This window comes from Zonotrichia leucophrys, chromosome 3 (assembly GCF_028769735.1).
Source record: "Zonotrichia leucophrys gambelii isolate GWCS_2022_RI chromosome 3, RI_Zleu_2.0, whole genome shotgun sequence".
Taxonomy (NCBI): Eukaryota; Metazoa; Chordata; class Aves; order Passeriformes; family Passerellidae; genus Zonotrichia; species Zonotrichia leucophrys.
This window is the reverse complement of record NC_088172.1, coordinates 60,308,390-60,326,145: the sequence shown is the minus strand read 5'-3', so window position 1 is coordinate 60,326,145 and position 17,756 is coordinate 60,308,390. Positions and strand designations below refer to the sequence as shown.

The window sequence follows — 17,756 nt, the reverse complement described above, 5'->3', positions numbered from 1 at the left end:
TCTGCTTTTGCTCATGTCCTCATAGTTTCCTAGACCTGAATTGTGGATAAATTTTATTACATGTATATTTTTAGCTGTATAAAGGGTGTCTTGAATTTTGACAGTCTACAGGTTATAGGTCTGTTCCTGTTGCATAAGAGGAACTTGAGGTATAATCCTGAAGATTTTTCTCTGACTTTTTACTGGTAGTTTGGAAAACAGGAGCCAAGAAGAGGGAGGCAAAGAAAGATTAATAAAAGTAACTGGGGAAGGAGTGACTAACTGAGGAGATCTGACAGCTGAACATATAGAGCATATTAACTGTGAATTCTGTGTCACCTCTTATTCTGTCTAAAGCAATTTCACTCAAACTTTTTGTGAGACTGGGGTGATTTTGATCTGGGTGATCCTTTAAACCAAACCGTCAATCTCGTCAAACCTGTGATGTTTGATCCAAGCAGGGGGTGAAACTCACTCTTGTGTCTTGTTCAGCTATTCCACATAGTTACAATACAAGTCTGGATTATGTGGCTGGGTAGTCTTTTTCATAGAACCCTTTCCATAGCTTGTGTCATCTGCGTGAAATAAGCACAGTCCATAATGATTACTTATTAAATTAAGCTCTTACCTGTGTCAGAAATTGCTGCATAGAAGTTGTTGCAGCACTTAAATCACAAGTAATTAGTAAAGGAGGAAGAAAATGGTCTTATGATTAAGGCTCATGAAAATGCTCTCATGATAATTCTCATATTAATTTTCAGTATTAAGAATATACTTGCATGGCAAACATTGGCCAGAATATATTGAACGCGTTTGGTGGAAAAATGGTATATAATCAGAAAACCTTGATATCAGTCAGCATAATAAGGATATAGAATGGACTGAGTTGACTTGCATAGGTTACTTCCTTCCCTAGCTTTTGAACAGTCATTTTAGAAAAATTACTGGTAACCCTCTAACTGTACTTTTGGAAAACATTATTGAAGTAACGGCGATGAATTTTTCAATCACGGACCATGTGCTTATAATCTATCATGTAAATGAAAAAAATGTTGAAGATTTTCTCATGTGGAAAGTCCACTATGAATCTATTGACATTAATATTTTAAACACTGTTTCCATCCCAGAATATAAATAGTATGTTGCTAAAATTTCATTTGGTTTCAAAAGCCTTAGGTCCATAAAAGATGTACCAATGAAACTGTTTAGATTATGATTTCAGGATATTTGCATTTTAAGTTGGACATAAAGAAGGAAGAGAAGTCTTCTGGAAATAAAATACCACTCCAGTCCTCAGAGCTAGAATGTGGTTCTTGTTTTTTACTAAGGGACATTTTACTATTTCTCAGCTTCCTGTTGAGGAACACAATGCTTATCCAACTTAACTAATTTCTAACTGAATTAAAGCACTCTAAGTATTTTTCTAACCTAATGTCATAAATTATGAATATTTACTGGAGTAACAATCTCTTAGTGAAAGATTACTCCTACAGTAATAGTTTTATGATGTTAATTTCAAATAGTGCTATTTTAGTGCTAAAACTGCACAAAAGGACATTAATTGTTTCTCATCCATATTGGTAAAAGCTTTATTTATGAAATAACACAACAGGGTAATAGAGAAAATGTACAAAAAGTAAATATTATGCTTCATTGCTACCCTCAAGCATAAAGTTTCAGACATGGCTGTTTGACTTTACCAATCTGCATAACATGTCAACAATTTACATCTAAAATTATATGAGAAAGAGAAAGATATAGATTATTAAATTCTGCAGTGGGTAAAGAAACTAGCTCATTTCCAGAGGGGATTTTCCATTTTGGTTAGGATGGGAGACAGAGAGATGCTGAAAATTAGGCTTTGTGATTGATGCCCTGTGAGTTCAGTTAAATCAGTATCTGCCATCAGCATGGATATATTGTTAGACAGCTGGGACTGGGTGTTGGTTTTTGGGGGGTTAGGGGTATTTTGTAGATATGAAGGAAAAATTTTGTTCTCCTATTACACCAAAGTGACCACACTACTTGAAGTATTCCATTTCCACTCTCACAGTTGCCATTACTAGCCAGAAGTTACGGCTAAATTTACCTTCAAAATAAGGCAGACAAAGGGTTAACTAAAACCCACAACACACATAAAAATCCCCCGTCTGTAAGAGTATGTTATTCTGTTATAACTATAAGAAATATATACATGGGAAAGATATGATGGGGTCCACTTCTGTGATTGTCCCTTTTACACTTGGAATACACTTGAATCTACAGAAAAGCCTTGTCATGGAGCCCAGTGAGAAGGTGACTATTACTGCCCCAATCGTGTCTCTTAACATTTGATTTGGAACTTTGTTTCTGCCTCTTCCCTGCCACTTGTATGAGCAATGGGTCTTTGTAAAGTGGGGTTTCCTGGATGTGACTTTGTGTAATGTACAGCAGTTTCTCTTAACCAGTGAGAACTTTGGGATAATTTTTCTAAATGCTCAAAATCAGAAATAGAAAGCAAGAATCATTGAAAAATTCCGTGCATTAACTAAATACTATTCTGGGGAAAAGGAATCTTCATATTTTTTGCTTCAGGGCTCTCATCAAACATGTGTCTTGCATTACCTTTGACTAAATATCTCTTTGACTGTTTTTGCTTGTGTTAAACAATCAGGAACAAATTTGGCATGTAGTTTGTTAATGCTCAACAATGAGGACCACTCAAGAATTAGAAAGTTTGTCCTAGACTTCAGGCTGCAGATAGTATCTCTAGCTTCCTTTTTATTTATTTTTTTTAAACTTGTTTAAAGCAGAGTTCCAGAATCCAGACTAAAAAGGAGCTGTGTATTGTGTCTGAGGCTTTAGATCTTGCAGAGATTGGATTTATCGAACTTTTGTTGTTCTGCCTTTAAATGGCGTCACTTGTCTGTAGCCTGTAGGCCCAGACTATGCAGCTGATTTATTTTATTGTTTTACTTTTAAATGTGGGAATTGCTTTAGGCATTTATGCTAATATTCATATTTTCTGAATTAGTGTTGTATTGTTACATCCATTCTATTGGAGAAAACTCTAGTATTCATGCAATTGACTGAAATGGGAATGAACAGCATAATAGAGATTAGTTGACAAAAGTTGACATAAACCCTACATTTTGAATAAAACCAGGGAAATTTGGTAGCTGCTATGTGAAACTGCTTCATCTATTGCTGTTCTGCATTCATTCACTTGAAAATCATGGTCTTTGTCACCCTTTTGATATCATCATGGTTCAGAATTTTGGCAGCAAAGATAACTTACTCTTCATGTGGACAGTGGTTTTTTTGTTTTCTTTTGCTTCTAATCACTGTCAAGACGTGGCACTCAGCAACTAATTATTCTGTCTATTGCCTCACTTTCAGAAAAAGCATCTTTTTTTCCTGCTGACTTTTAAGCCAGGACTTGAAAGGATCTAGTAGGTCACTAAGTCTGGTCCTGCCCCCTGGAGAGGAATCATGTTCTAGTCTGCACGGCAACACCAGAGTTAATCTATTTGCTTCTTTTTTCTCTAGTGTTGATTTGCTGGTTGTATTTGTAAGCCTGATCTTAGTAACTCTCTGAGTTTTAGAATTCTGATGGAAGATAGAAACTCTGATTTCACAATTTGAAGAAAATATAATGTTACGTGGGTGAAGAATTAGATGTGGGAAATTCCCAAGATCAGACTCCAACTCACCCGTGTTCTTTGGGCCTCCAAGAGAGAACAGTGTAGTTCTGCTTCCTTTGGAAAGGTCAAGTTGGTTCTAGGTAGGTTCTCACCTGAATGCAGTTGTAATATTTTTTTTGTGGAGGACCACTTCGCAAAGCTATTTTACTCTCGATTTTCTTTTTTTATTTTGTTTTACTCCTTGATAACATAGTATCCTACATCAGTTCCATTTCTACTCCATTTTTGCAGAATCTGAGGGATAGGAAACATACAAGCTTACTTCTGATGTGCTCTTGCCACTTTATGCGACTACTGTTGTTTTCTGATAGCACTTTTGTGATTACTTTGCATTTGATTTTTAATTCACTTTATTTGTCAGCTTTGGGATAGTTTTTTAGTTCAGAATAAAGGCAGCAAAGGATTCCCACTATATGTAGACACCAGCAAGTTAGTTATGCTATCAATACAAGATGTTTTGGACTTGAGCGATAACGACAGGAGCTGAAATCAACAGTTCCCCACATATTTTCTTTACCAAGTTCAGTTTCTTCAATGTATTTGGAATACACAACTTTAGGGTGAAGTTTTTGAACTTTTTTTGCATAACGTAGTGTATTGTTTCTTTTGTTGTTCTGCCTTTCCAGCAAGTATGGTTTGGTAGCAACATCATTTGAAGAGATTCTGTTCTTTTTTTTAATTTTGTATACACTTCTTTTTTTTTTGATAGAATTGAAAATACTTGTTTGGTTATTATTACAGATTGCAACTTAATTGTTGGAAAGATTTGATCTATACCTTGCTACCCAAGATCTACTTTATTTTGTAATCCTTTTGTAGCTGCAAAGAAATAAATCTAGGACAGTTTCTCTTTACAAGAAGAAAATCTCTTAGTGACCTGGATTTATCTCAATTCCAGGCTTGAATGAAATGTTTGTTCCATTAAAAAAAATATTTATAGTGATGATTTCCTATTAGAAGACTGTTGCAGATTATCCTAATTTTATCTTTCTGAATGACATTAATTTTATTTTTGAAATCCAAAAAAATCTGACTATTGTATCCTAGTTTTAAATTCCAAATAGTATATTAAATGGATTTAAAAGTTAAATGGGAATCTCTTGCTAATTTTTGACAGGTGATGTGAGTAGCCATACCTTGAATTTAGATCTTTAACCTTGTGAACATCAGTTATGATATACTTGTTTTCCAATGTTAAAATTTTTGGTTAATGAGCAGCACTTTTTGCTGTTGAGACATCCCACCCCAAAAGGGAAGGGAACACACAGGTGTGCAGATGCTCACAGTCAACAAGGAATGACAAAGCCAGAAGGTCTGTAAAAGCTTACAGAGTTTTATTAGTGAATTATACACTTGTTATGGAAATTGCTATGTTATTCCCTTATTTTCCAGTATAAGCACACAGTGGTGGGTTCTGAATAAAGAGGTAGAGCGAGTGAGAGAAACTGGAGGGAGGGAGGGACAAAGATCACCAGTCCTTGTTCCAGTGCTGATCCAGCTAATGGGATGTCCAGAGTCCTGGAGCCATGAATAGTCAATGAAGTCCTGGAGCCTCATGGGGCTACTTATTTATAGATAAGCTTCTTGCTTTCTATGCAAATCAGTCATGATGCACAGTTCATTCCTCTAGATCTTTCTGGAAGTAGGTTGGAGGGCTTCAGGGTGTCTCTGGTGTCTTGATCCCCCTCTGCTGGGTTGGCTTTTGGTCAGCAATCCTTTTTCTTGACCTCATTCCTGTATGTCCAACTGTGCTTATCTCCAGGAGCCAGAACAAGGATTTCTGTCCCAGAAAACTGCTGCCCTGCCCCTGTAGGGCCCTCTTCTCCAGCCACATCCTGTTACTTCTCACAGCATGTTATTTCCAAGGATCCTTGGTTGGCAGCACAGTAATCTGGCTGTTCATGTTTGAGACACAGACATTAGTCCCTTATCTTCAGGGCTTCTACAGTATTTTCACTCCACTGCAGCTAGTTTGGCATCTGTGAGAAAAGGGGGATAAAGTATCTTCATAATCAATAGTTATTAAGACTTAAGAAGGGAAAAAATAAAACTAAACAGTTGGCCAGCCAACCACATCCTCAGAAAACCCATACTGTAAGTACAGTGAGTTTCTCAAGTTTCCTCTCCTAAGTAGTTCCAATGGGAGAGTTCAGGGTCAGTTTTTTCCTTCTCTTCTACTGTTCAAACATCAGTGTACAGACCTGTATCTGAAAATGTAAGTGAATCAAAGTTGGCAATGAATCAGTGAATCATACGGCAAGCATCTTCTGAGTACTTTTTTTAGCTTTTAAGATGTGAATTGGATCATTACATTCTTTACTCTGGCTAACCTAATTCTATTTTTTCTTATCTCTTTTCTGTTAAATAATTTTTAAATAATTTTGCCAGTGTGGCTCTAGATGATGCAGCCTCCTGGCACTACAACAGTAGTGCTGTAACTTGAAAAAATATGTATATGCTTCCTGACATGAACTAAGAGTTTTAGTTATCTGTCTTTTCTTTTTTCCTCCAAGTGACTCGCAAGGGTTTTCATCAGTGTGATTAGTACAGTGTAAAACTCAGCAACCAATGTAGAGTAAATATTAATCTCTTTCTTCTATGCAATGGTTGAATCCTGGCATTGAAAATTATTTCATATAGAATCATGTCATTTTACAGATAATAGTCCTTTTCTGGCATGACTTATGTCTCCTAAGAATGATATAAAATTTACATCAAGTTGAACTCAAAACCCTTAGAGCTCTTTGTATGATAGTCTGTGAATCACATGCTGCTCTTATGATTGTAAAACCAACACGAATGAAAGTCTATTTTAATCACTGATTTTAACCCCCTAAAGCAAGACATTTTGATGGCTTGATTTTGGTTTTTTTTCCATTTTGGAAACAAAAAAGCTTTGTGACCTTTTATAATCCTTAAACTGATCAAAGAAAACCCCAATGTGTACGTGGTTATTTTGACTTTAAAATAAAATTCATATTGGCGCCTACTACGTCAAACATTCAAATAAAATACAAATTCTCACAGTTTTAACTTACATCAAAGATGGAAATCATTGTGTGGTTTTGGAAACCAAAGCAATTCCAAGATAGACACAGTTGGAATTTTTTTTTATTTGACAGTGTTTTTCATACACTTAGTAACAGCAGTGTGAAGTAGAGTGTGCATTCTAATGAAGAAGGAAGACTAGGGGAACCTTTTAGGATTAAATTCACCTAGGTGATAAAGTTACATACACTTGTAATGGGTTTATAGAGCAGAAGCAAACTTTAAGAATAAAAAATTTGCTCATTTTTTGATATGTATATAGACTGCAAAGAACTATTTCTTGAATATGTTGTTAGTAACGCAAAATATCTTGTATATTATCCTGCATAATATAATAATACTTGCATTTCTTTTGACAGGTTGTCAAGTTGTTAAGTAACAAAAGATCTCAAGCTGTTGGAATATTAATGTCTAGCCTTCATTTAGACATGAAGGACATTCAGCATGGTAAGTGAAATAACTATTGATTATTCTCAGATCACATAATTAATTATCTGGACATGCCAAATATTTATATCTTTTGATATATAAAATAAATTGAGGCCTTTTTTACACTATTTTTTCTGAAAATAGCTTGTTCTGGCATTCATATTCCCCTTTCAGCATCAGCTGTGTAAGTGGAATATAATATAGACACTTGGATTTTTGGTTTTGCTGAGGAAGAAATGATGTGTTGTTTATTTTAATTCAGATAACCTTGGGACATATCCAGAAAAGTGAATTATAGTGTTTAATTTATTTGTTTTATAAAGCAGTTCCTATATTTGGGTTAGCACAAACTGTGGCATTCTTTCATCTGCAACAGCATTTTTTACGAAGCGAGATCTTCTAGGGGAGCGTAATACTTTTCGCATTTATGCTAAGAGACAGTAGTGCAAAAAGGTGAAAAGTGGAATTGCATTTATATTCAGAGCATCCCTTATGTTTCCCAAAGGCTTTGGATAGATTTGAAGCAGATTGAATTATCCTGTGAAGTGCCAGCCTATCTATTAAATAAATGTGGTTTCAAGTATAACACAGACTTCATAAATCACAAAAACATCTTGTGAACTTTCTAGGCTACACATTTACAGCCATGCATTCAGTTTACTATGATTTGCTTATTTTGTGAAATTATTCAGAAATAGAACAAATTTGAGAGCACTCTGTCAGCTAGTGAGTAACTCATAATCACAGTTTTAAGGTTTTATTAAACTGTTTTGATGGTTACTAGACTTCCTCAAGCTGAAGCACTTAAGATGGTAGTCATAGAGCAAGGCGCCAGTGCTGGCGCCAAGAAGTACTTGGTATTTCCAAAGCTGGCAGATGTAGTTCAGTTAAGTCATAGAGCAAAATCTGAAAACAATGATATGGTCCTTTCCTTCAGTCAAATATTCAACTTGGTTTCAGTTAATAATGAGAACCTTATGAAAAAAGGAGTCCGCCTAACATCTGTGTCTGTGGTAAAGCCAACACAAGTTCATTGAAAATTTGCTTGCTTAACATGCAACACTAACAATAACATGGCATGAATGTCAGTAGTTGAAGGGGTCAAACAATATTATTCTTAACCTTTATCCTATTACAATATTAAGCACACATGATCATCTAAGAGCTGTGTGCAGATTTTGGATATTCCTCTTTCAATAGCCGTTTTCTAAAACCAAAAGTCTTTGCAAAAGGGAATTTAATAGCTCTTTTATTCCCTTTCTGTGCAGAAGTGATTAAACAAACACAAGAAAACTTTTTTCTGGTGGGGGAATTTGTGAAAATGATTGGTGCTAGAAGTCTCTTTTTATTTTCTTTTTTTTGAGAACATACAATAGGCATGGAGAAAATGTGGTGAGGAGCAGGAAATATTTGCATGGTGGGGACAAGGAAAATAGAGATATTTCCCAGAAGTATTTTTGGCATCAGTCACTCCATGCAGAGGTCTCTGAGTGATCTAACCATAGAGCCCATGCAGAAATTATAGAATCAAAACCCCACGTATTTAGCTTTACCTTTATGTATGCAACATTGTTAATTCTTTATTAAAAATAAGGGTTTTACATATTTTTGAGTGTTAAAACATTTAGGATTTTCTACTGCAATTTGAACATACTAACAAGAATATACTAACAAAAGTTCAAATAATGATCAAGTGCCTGCACTAACAAAAATAGTTGATGTATTTGCAACTTTATTATTTAAGTTTTATGACACTGAATACAGTAAAAAATGTGATCAGTGTTATTTGTCCCCTAGCCCAGGGGTAGGCCTTTCAGTAGTGGTCTTGAGGTTTTTCCATGTTTGATGCACACTGACATATAAATTTACACATATCTCAGTACGCTACAAGCAATTGTTTTCCATAAATAAGGAATGCAGTCAAATGAAACTTTACCCCCACCCCCCTCCTGACAATTTGTGATACCAGGTAACTTATAGCTCTCTTGTAAATATTCCATTATTCAAACATAAAGCATACTTTTAGGATGTAGTGTTCACGCAAATCACAGAAGTTATTTGGTTTTTTGTTTTTTTTTTTACTGGCCTCAGAAAATCACCCACGAGGAGAGGGAAACTTTCAGTGCTGAGTGATATTACATTTCTTGTTTTGCATGATATTTACTGTGTTGTGTTTTTCTGGTGCTTTTGAAAAATTTTGAAGTTCTACGTGAACAGAAGGGAAAACAATTATGCTGGGTACTAATCCACCTAATAAATTCAGAATTTCAAGTTTTAAATCTGATTGTGTTTAGATGAAGACTTTAAAATAGCTTGAGACCTGGTCAAATGTAGTATTTCATGTCTTGTTAAATTTTTGTTCTTTGGTTGGTGTTTTTGGTGTAATTTCATTTGCTTTTTAAGATACAAAATACAGATGAAATATTATCTGCAAGAATATTGTCTGCATATCTGATCAGATGTGGCATTTAACAGAAGATCTCAGTATATTGTAATACATCTTAAATAGTTTTATTTTATTGTATGGCTGTTAAATGTCTGCTTGCAGAATTGCATTTCTCTGCTTCCAGCTTTGGAAATAGGTTTAGTAAGACAAATGCCCAGAGACTGTCTGCTTTTAAAATATTTTTACAGTGTGGAAGGATTAGTTGTAATAATCAGAGCACATTTGTTCTGTACTCTAGTGTGTCTTTCTAGGAGTGCTTCAAGGTTTGCTAGATTAATTTTTGTTGTTGTGGGGATTTTTTTTAGTAGATTCTAATTCCTAACAGAACTCCCATCTATCTTATGCAGGCAAGGCTAGAACTGTAAGAAATGTTGGTCTCTTTAGTTGCAGTGCCCTTTCTCTGGTATTAGTAAAAAAATGAATACTCGTGGTTTCTCTGATTTCATGCAAGGTCTTACTGATGCCTGGGCTTTTTTGCAATCGTCTATCAACTATGCAAAACACTTTATCCAGGCATTTTGCTTGCTTTTGTGTTTTCACTCCACCACAAATATCCTTTATCCAGTATGATGTTCCCAGTGGAAATATTGCTGTATTTGGCTGCATGATAAGGCCAAAACTTGAGAAATGCCAAACAAGCACTTCTTACCTCTTTTTCCTTTATAGTTCAGATTTTCTTCCTAGAGAAAAGACTTGGTGTTTAACATTAACATTTTTGGCAAGGGGCATTTCTTAACATTTCAGAGATGCAAAGTGTGCTCAGATTAGGGCACAAGATTCTGGTGTATAGAGTAGCCTATGATGCACACCTTATGCCTTAAAATATAATTGTTAAGCCTGTGTCTGCATTTCAGGACTGTGTCTTGTAAATAAGGTATCTTTGTTCAAGCTGTCTGTCAACACTTGGAATATAGCAACTGTTTGACATTGCAGCCATGGACAAATAATAAGTTTGTCAGTGTCTTCCTAAATCCCCTTATTTATAAAGAAACAGTGCATCTTCCTTTGTGTTTACAACTGGTAATAAGTGCAGTAAGAAAAGTTCTGTGTGTGTATAAAAATGGAAGGAAAAGATTAAACTGAAGATGTCAGCCAGGAAAAAAAGGTAAACTGGGTGTTTTATGCATCTAAATATTAAATTTATTACACAGTGAGATTTTAATCTACTATTTGTTACATGTATGGAAATTTTTCCTCGGCACATGAAAATTGTCTTAGTTCTAAGCATGCCTTGTAAATGTCGAAAATGGCATATGCAGTTCTTTGGCTTTTGATGTTGTCTGTTAGCTTTTCCAATTGATCAAGTTTCTCTCAACAAGGTTTGTCACTCCAGGGACTGTGTTGCTACAATACTCTTAACTATTTTTCTGTAAAAGTTTGCATAGCACCTTGTGGTTGCCCTGGCTCTTTTGGAAGTAGTTTGGGGATTTATGCCTCTGGATTTTGGATGACTTTTCATTTTCTTCATTTAATAAGTCATTTTTTCCCTCTCTCTGAGACACTGGTAGTCTGCAGAATTTGATGGAACTACCTGTCCCACTCTGATATCTGCAGGGGGGAAAAGAAAGGGAAGGCCAAGACACTGTCTATTACAGGCCTCCAAAAAGAATGAACTCGGAAAAATAATTAGAGAAAGGGCAGGAAGATTCACCTAACAGCTGGTAAAAACCAACCCTGTAATCTGAATTTGAGCTTATTTTACTAGAAGTTATATCTGCAGCAGAGTTTGTTCTGCTAACAGCAGTACAACTTTGAACAACAAACATATCTTCTGCCCTGAATTCAAGACAGATGTGCAGGAAGTGAACATACTTTAAATGTTAGCAAGAAAAAGAAATGTTTATTCTTCGTATTTGACTATTAGTGACAAAAAAAAAGAGAATCTTGGGTTTGTTTGCTTGCTTGACCACTCATGCTGACATGTAGAAATGATGAGCAAGGAGAGACTTTGTCAGAGGTTTAACTGAATTATTTCACTAGAGAAGGACGATAAAATGTCTCTTACACTGCATTATTTCAATGTTCTGAGCAGGATTATTAATGTATTGAACTATCACGTAGTCTAGGTCCAAGAGATGCTTGAAATGGAAAGCAATCAGGAAAGAATGACTGAACAGCTGGAAAATAAGATTCAGGATTAGTTTATTTCATAGAGAGTCCAGAGGTGATCTGAGTATAATTTATCCTAACAACGTGTGTGCACAAGCACAATCATTTGAAACTTATAGTGCCCATTCTTCACAAATATTTCAGTACCTTCCTAAAAGATATCTTACTGATTAAACAAGTTATGAGAACAAAACAATACATGATTGGATCAAGTAATCTGGCCACTGTTTACTAGTATAAGTAACCTGCTGCCCAAATTTGTTATTTCACATCCATTTAAGTTATGGGGGGAAATGTTGGCTGTGGGAAGATATCCGGACCTTTTTTCTGTTAGGCGGCAAGTCTGTATTTCTTTATTAAATTAATGATAAATAAAGTTCTTGCAATCAGTGCAGGTTAATTACAAAGACTGAAACTTTACCTGTCACTTCAGGATTATTAGTAGAGAACTGAAATTGTTTAAATGTTTCACTTTTTTCCTAATCAAATACTGTGTGTGCACCCAACACCTTAAAATATTATGGTTTAATCTTCCCCTCTGATAGCCTTTCCAACATCTATTTAGATTCTTCAGGGACACACCCAAGTAAAGATTGTTTTGATTCAGCAGTTTTTTGTCTAGTGTACTAGCACCTCCTCAAAACTTGACACCATAATTCTGAGTCTTATTTCTCTGCTTTTTCTTGACTATGTGCTACCATATTCATGACATTATGCCTGCTGTTAGATTGTATGATTAGACATTTTATTCACTTATAATTACTTTACAAGCTCCTATTGGGGAATTATTGGGAAAAAAACCAAAGGAATACACAAAATGACTTTTTATAGAATACAGGCTAGAGTTAGAGTGTCACACATATGTATTGCTGCAGCTGTTTCTATTGCTTTGATGCTGTTACTATGCCCTGGTGTTCTGTACTGAGCAGTGATTTTGGACCCCTTGTCCAGCCCCTCCTGTCAGACACAGCTGGGGAGGAAGGACAACAAAAGTCCTTGGGGACAGGTGGAGTTTCCAATGGATGTGGCATAAACCCCTGAGCTGTGCATAAAGGTCCTGAAAATCAGCCCTGAATATTTAAAGCATGTCTCTAGTCCTCTTTCTATCTTCTAAGATTTTCTGAGACTTAGTTTACAGCGACCACGGGTCAATAAAGCAATAGCAACAGCTGTTATGGGGAAAAATACTACTTCAATTATAATTTTCTTTTAATATTTGTACAGTAAATCAAGATAATGAAGGACAGAAATATTAGTATCATCAAGAAAGGAACTGAATCGTTCATGTCATATGATATTTACACCTAAAACCAAATTTATAGAATTATTACATTTTTTTCCTATAGTACAAAATTCATTTTAAAGAACAAAAGTTTAGAGTTTTAAATGAGGAGAATAAAATTGAATTTTCTTCACAATATTTGAATCAACAGAGACTAATTACTGCCACATTGGACAGTTTGGATAATTAAAGATTTTTGTTGTTGTTAAGAACATATGAATGTAATTTAATAGAGAAGTTTTGTAAGAAAATGTAACTGCATTGTCTGTCTGTTGTTTCAGTTGAAACCATGAGTTTTTTTCTTGCAAGTCTGATCTAACTTTGAAAGTTAGAGAAAAGTTTCAGGAACATTCTTTTCTCCTAAAACAAACAAAAAACCCCTGTACTGTTATTTCTCGTTTGTGAACTGTGTACTCACTCGGAACAGCGATGATTACAAAATTCTTAGCATAAAAGCAACAAAATGTGTCCTGTTAGCATTAGTACCATGTAAAAATTGAGTGGCAGGAGGGAGAAAAAGAGCACCTTGTGGGGTTTTTATAGTAGAAGTATTTTCCACTGGTCATACTCTTATACATTGCTGAAATACATAGAGGTTCTAGCATTATAAAATTAAGAAATCCCTACTAATTAAGAACTTCCAATAATACAGTTACATATTGTTTCATTACATGAAAAGGTTCAAAAGAAAAGGATGTTTGCCACAAGAGTGAGTTTGTGATTTTTCATGCGTTTGTTAGCTTTGGATACATTTATACACACAAAAAATTTCATTCAAAAATTAATGCCATTAATATGTATGTAGCTACTAACAATTTAAGTTCAAGGTAGTTAAAGTGGGGCCTTAGTATCATCGCAAGAAATGTAGGTAAAATTTTTTTTGACATTCAGTGTACTAATAACTGTATTTTTGTGTATTTTTTTAAAAAAAATCAATTAAAACTATATGTTATATTTGGCCAAGCAGAGATCTATCTAGCTTTGTACCGGATCTCCTCTGTAGATAATCATAAAATAAAAAGCTAAGGTGAGTGTCACTGACTGCTCATTATGTAATTTTCATAGGTCTCTTATCTTATTGCAGTAGTTGGCTTCAAACTGTAAAGTTTATTTGGAACAGCTTTCATACAGGTTATCTGTTCTTTTGATTTTTCCTTGTCACCACTCTACAGTCCCTGATTCTTTTCTTCCCTTTGCCGAGGAGGTGACTGGCTGGCTCTGCATGCTGCTTTCAAGGTCTTTGTGCACCACATGCCTGTGCCAAGAGGTCACATCATCTTCTTTCAGGCTCTGTTTTTTCTGTATTGTTGCTGATAATTTGTTTGCCCTTCACTGCTGCTAATTTTTGAGCTTATGATTTCAGGGAACTATGCAAAATACCTGAGTGTCTTTTTGGGGCAGCAGTTGCTAATTCTGTATGCCTCACAGGACTTTTACAGTCTGGGTTCTTTTTTTCCCCATCTACTTTGCATGTATTGACACTGAATATTTGAGAGATCCTTTTATATGTATTTGTGGTCAGGTTAAGTGGTGTTACTATCTGAGAACATTGACGCCTCATGTTCATTAAACAGCACAGAAACGTGTAGAAGTCCTAGTAAGGTTTCTTTGATGCAAATTCCTGCTTTGAAATCTAATCTTTCATTTTGGTAATTGATTTTCCTTTTTTTTTTTTTTTTGAGCCGGTTTTGGTTTTTTTTTTTTTTGATCTGTTGGTGTGGGTGCTTTTAATCCAAGTAGATGTTTCCCCTTATACCACAACAGCATAATTTTTTCTGAAACCTTAGGAAAGGATAGTGAGGAGCCTTTTGCAAATTCAGTACTAACCTGATCATTCTTACCTGGGCCTTTATGGACACTTCATTTAAGCAGTTCTACTTAATTTGTTGCTGGTGAGTGCCTACTACAAATTGTGTTACCTTGCTTTCTCATTACATTGGTTTAGCTGTAGGTTCTTTAAAAAAACTGTTCTTTTGTATAACACATAGGCATTTTCCAGGCATAAAAATCAGACTGACTGGTTTGTAGTTTCCAGTATCATCTGAGGAATCCTCTTAAAATTTTTATTTGTATGTTCTGAAGCTTGTTCAATTTGAGACAGTGCCCAAAACATATCACTTGAGAAGTACAGAACTTGTCTGAGAACCCCTTTGACCTTTGCTGTGGTTGCGAATCCTTACACAAATAGTTTGTTTAACCTTTTCTGATTCTCTTTCTTTTGTGCTCTTTTTACAGCCAGATTATCTGCATGCCCAGCTGTTTCCTGTCAGGCTTCATACATGTGATGTGTTTGAAAGCAGTTTTATTACTAGCTTTATGCATTTGGCAAGTTGGGTTTAGACCTTTTTGTTCTTGTCCAATTTACATTGAACTTCCAAGACTTTGCTTTTTGTTTTCTTTGGCTGATTTCCACTTTTGAAGAGTATCTTTTACTTACAGGTGTCCCCCATGCTCTTATACATAATCATATATGTGATTTTGAGGAGTAGGAATATTGAGGTTGTGAAAAGACAAGGGAGGGAAAAGGGTGCATTTCAATTTATCAGTTGACATTTTTCTCTTTGGCTCGAATGAAGTGTCTTTAAGCTTTCTTCTGACCTTCAAACTTTCTTTTGCCTTTCAACTACCCTCTCATTTTAAGGTAATTTCTGGTTGTAAAATCTAAATTTATGGTGTTACTCCTAAAATCTTATTCCCTTATCCTATGGAGAAATTTTGTTCAAGGCTGGTTTGGCGTCTCCAATTGCTTTGTACTTTATTCAGAAGTAATCAAGCGTTACTTCTCTTTTGGTAAATCTGCCTAGCAGCTTTGAGTAATAACTCTCATGCTGTAAAATTTAGATCTGAATGATGACTCAAGAAATATGGCTAACAGATTAAACCTTACACTAGTATGTTTGCTATGTAGCATACTGGCTAACACAGAAATGGTAAAATACCATTTAGGAGTCATTAAGCTGCTTGTTGAGTGATCTGTAAGGGGGCACTGACTGTGTTTTTTCTGCTCAGGCGAGAACTTCCTCCATAGAGAACGCGGTGCATCTTTTACACCCAATTGCTTTATCTTACCCGGCTCATGCTCCCTTCAGTATTCGCTGCCTCTCTTCCGCAGTGTAAACCTTCATGGCACCATGTACAGCCTTACATTGTCTTTCTGTACCGCTCGGAACAGCCATCACCGCCACCAGCAAACACAAATCTTCCCTTTGCACACGTCAGATGACTCGCACACCACTCACACAGCCTGGCCTTTCCCACTGAGCGCGGCTTACCTGCGCCGCCGCTCTGCTCGCCTCCCTCGCTACGGCCCGCTCCGCGCTCCTCCCCGGGCGGGGCGGCCGCGGCCCCTCGCCCACCGCGGGCCTTTCGCCGCCTGCCCGCCCGGGCCCGGCCCCCGCTCCGGCAGCAGGTGGCAACAGCGGCCCGCGCTGCTCCTGCCGCCGCCGGGAGCTCGGCCGCCCTTCCCGGGAGAGCCGGCCCGGCTCGGCAGAGCGGAGCCGCCGTCGCAGTATCCGGGAGGCGCCCGGCCGGGCAGGGCGCTGGAGCCTGCGGCTCCACTGCCGCTCGGCACGGTCCTCACGCAGGGAATAGCTCCTCTAGACAGGGGTTCCGGGTGCAAGGAAGAGTGTGATTCGAAGATGGTAGAGTGGCTTGTTTGCTGTGTCCCTGCCTCATCCATGGGGGGGGGGGGGGGGGGGGGTAAGGAAGAGTGCCGGGGAAATAATGGTTTTTTGCTTAGTCTTGAGTGCCCACTGCTCCCCATGCTGCAGTCCGTGTGTTGGTGTTCCTGTACCTGTCACTTTATAAGATACCTGGATTTCTCATCCTTCTTTCTCTTGCTTTGTTGTTATCCATTGGCAGTGAAAGATCAGGTTAATTTCTGTTGTTTTGCTGTTTCACATGAAACTTCCCCAAGCAATGGGTGTGAAGTTCTGTTTCAGTGTAGTGTGTTTTCTGTTAGTGAAGTCGCAATTGCTTGTGCTTCCTAGACACAAAACACAGCTCAGTGTTACTGAGCTGAAACAATATCGAATGCATGCCCTAATCTTAAAGTCAGTAGGCCAAAGCTAGTCATTATACTGTAATAAACGTACATATGAGGTTCCAAATAACTTTAAGGGGTTTTTTCTTTTAATGTATATATTTTGGTTTTCTGCATACATGGGCATTTGGTTTTTGTTTTTATCCCAGCTTTTATTTCCTTGAATTAATACCAGCTTTTGAGAAATACTTTGGAGTGTGAAAAAGATGGAACTTAAACCAAACACAGGCATCCATCTGCACTCAGCTATCACAGTATTGTGATTTGAATTAGTAAAGCTGTGTCATCTGTCATGTACCTAGCCAAAAATCTTTTTGCATTATTTTCATAATCCCACCACACTTACAACATGGTGTCACAAGATCACAAGATCATTACATCACTTTCTTAGCATCTGTAGCTCCTTAGTACTCTAACTTCAGAATATTTGGTGAAAGGCTTAACGTGGCTTAATACGATGAAATCCCTGGTGTGTTTATCCAGACATCAGACAGGGCAGACATGTAGAATACGAGGCGACAATAATATGCTCTCTGCAGTGCCAAAAAAAACCCTTTAATTTTATTTGGAGAATAAATTGAAAGTATGTAAATTTTTTTCAGTGAGATACTTCCACCATTTGACAGAAGGAAAGGGAGATTTCGATTTGAGAGGAAACCTCTCAAGTGTTTTGTTTTCATAGTTATTGACCAAGAAAATTTGCATTTTGGGTTGTGACTGAAGCTGTTGCTTGTACAG

At 36.6% G+C, this 17,756-nt stretch overlaps 1 protein-coding gene across 2 annotated transcripts in view; it reads left to right on the top strand.

Annotated features, from left to right (window-relative positions):
• Positions 1-17,756, top strand: part of FMN2 (formin 2) — a 155,910-nt gene that overhangs the window by 58,916 nt on the left and 79,238 nt on the right. For both annotated transcript variants that reach the window (XM_064708441.1, XM_064708442.1), the window contains one exon: positions 7,070-7,157. In XM_064708441.1, the coding sequence (XP_064564511.1) occupies positions 7,070-7,157 (88 nt within the window). The remainder of the gene's footprint in view (positions 1-7,069; positions 7,158-17,756) is intronic.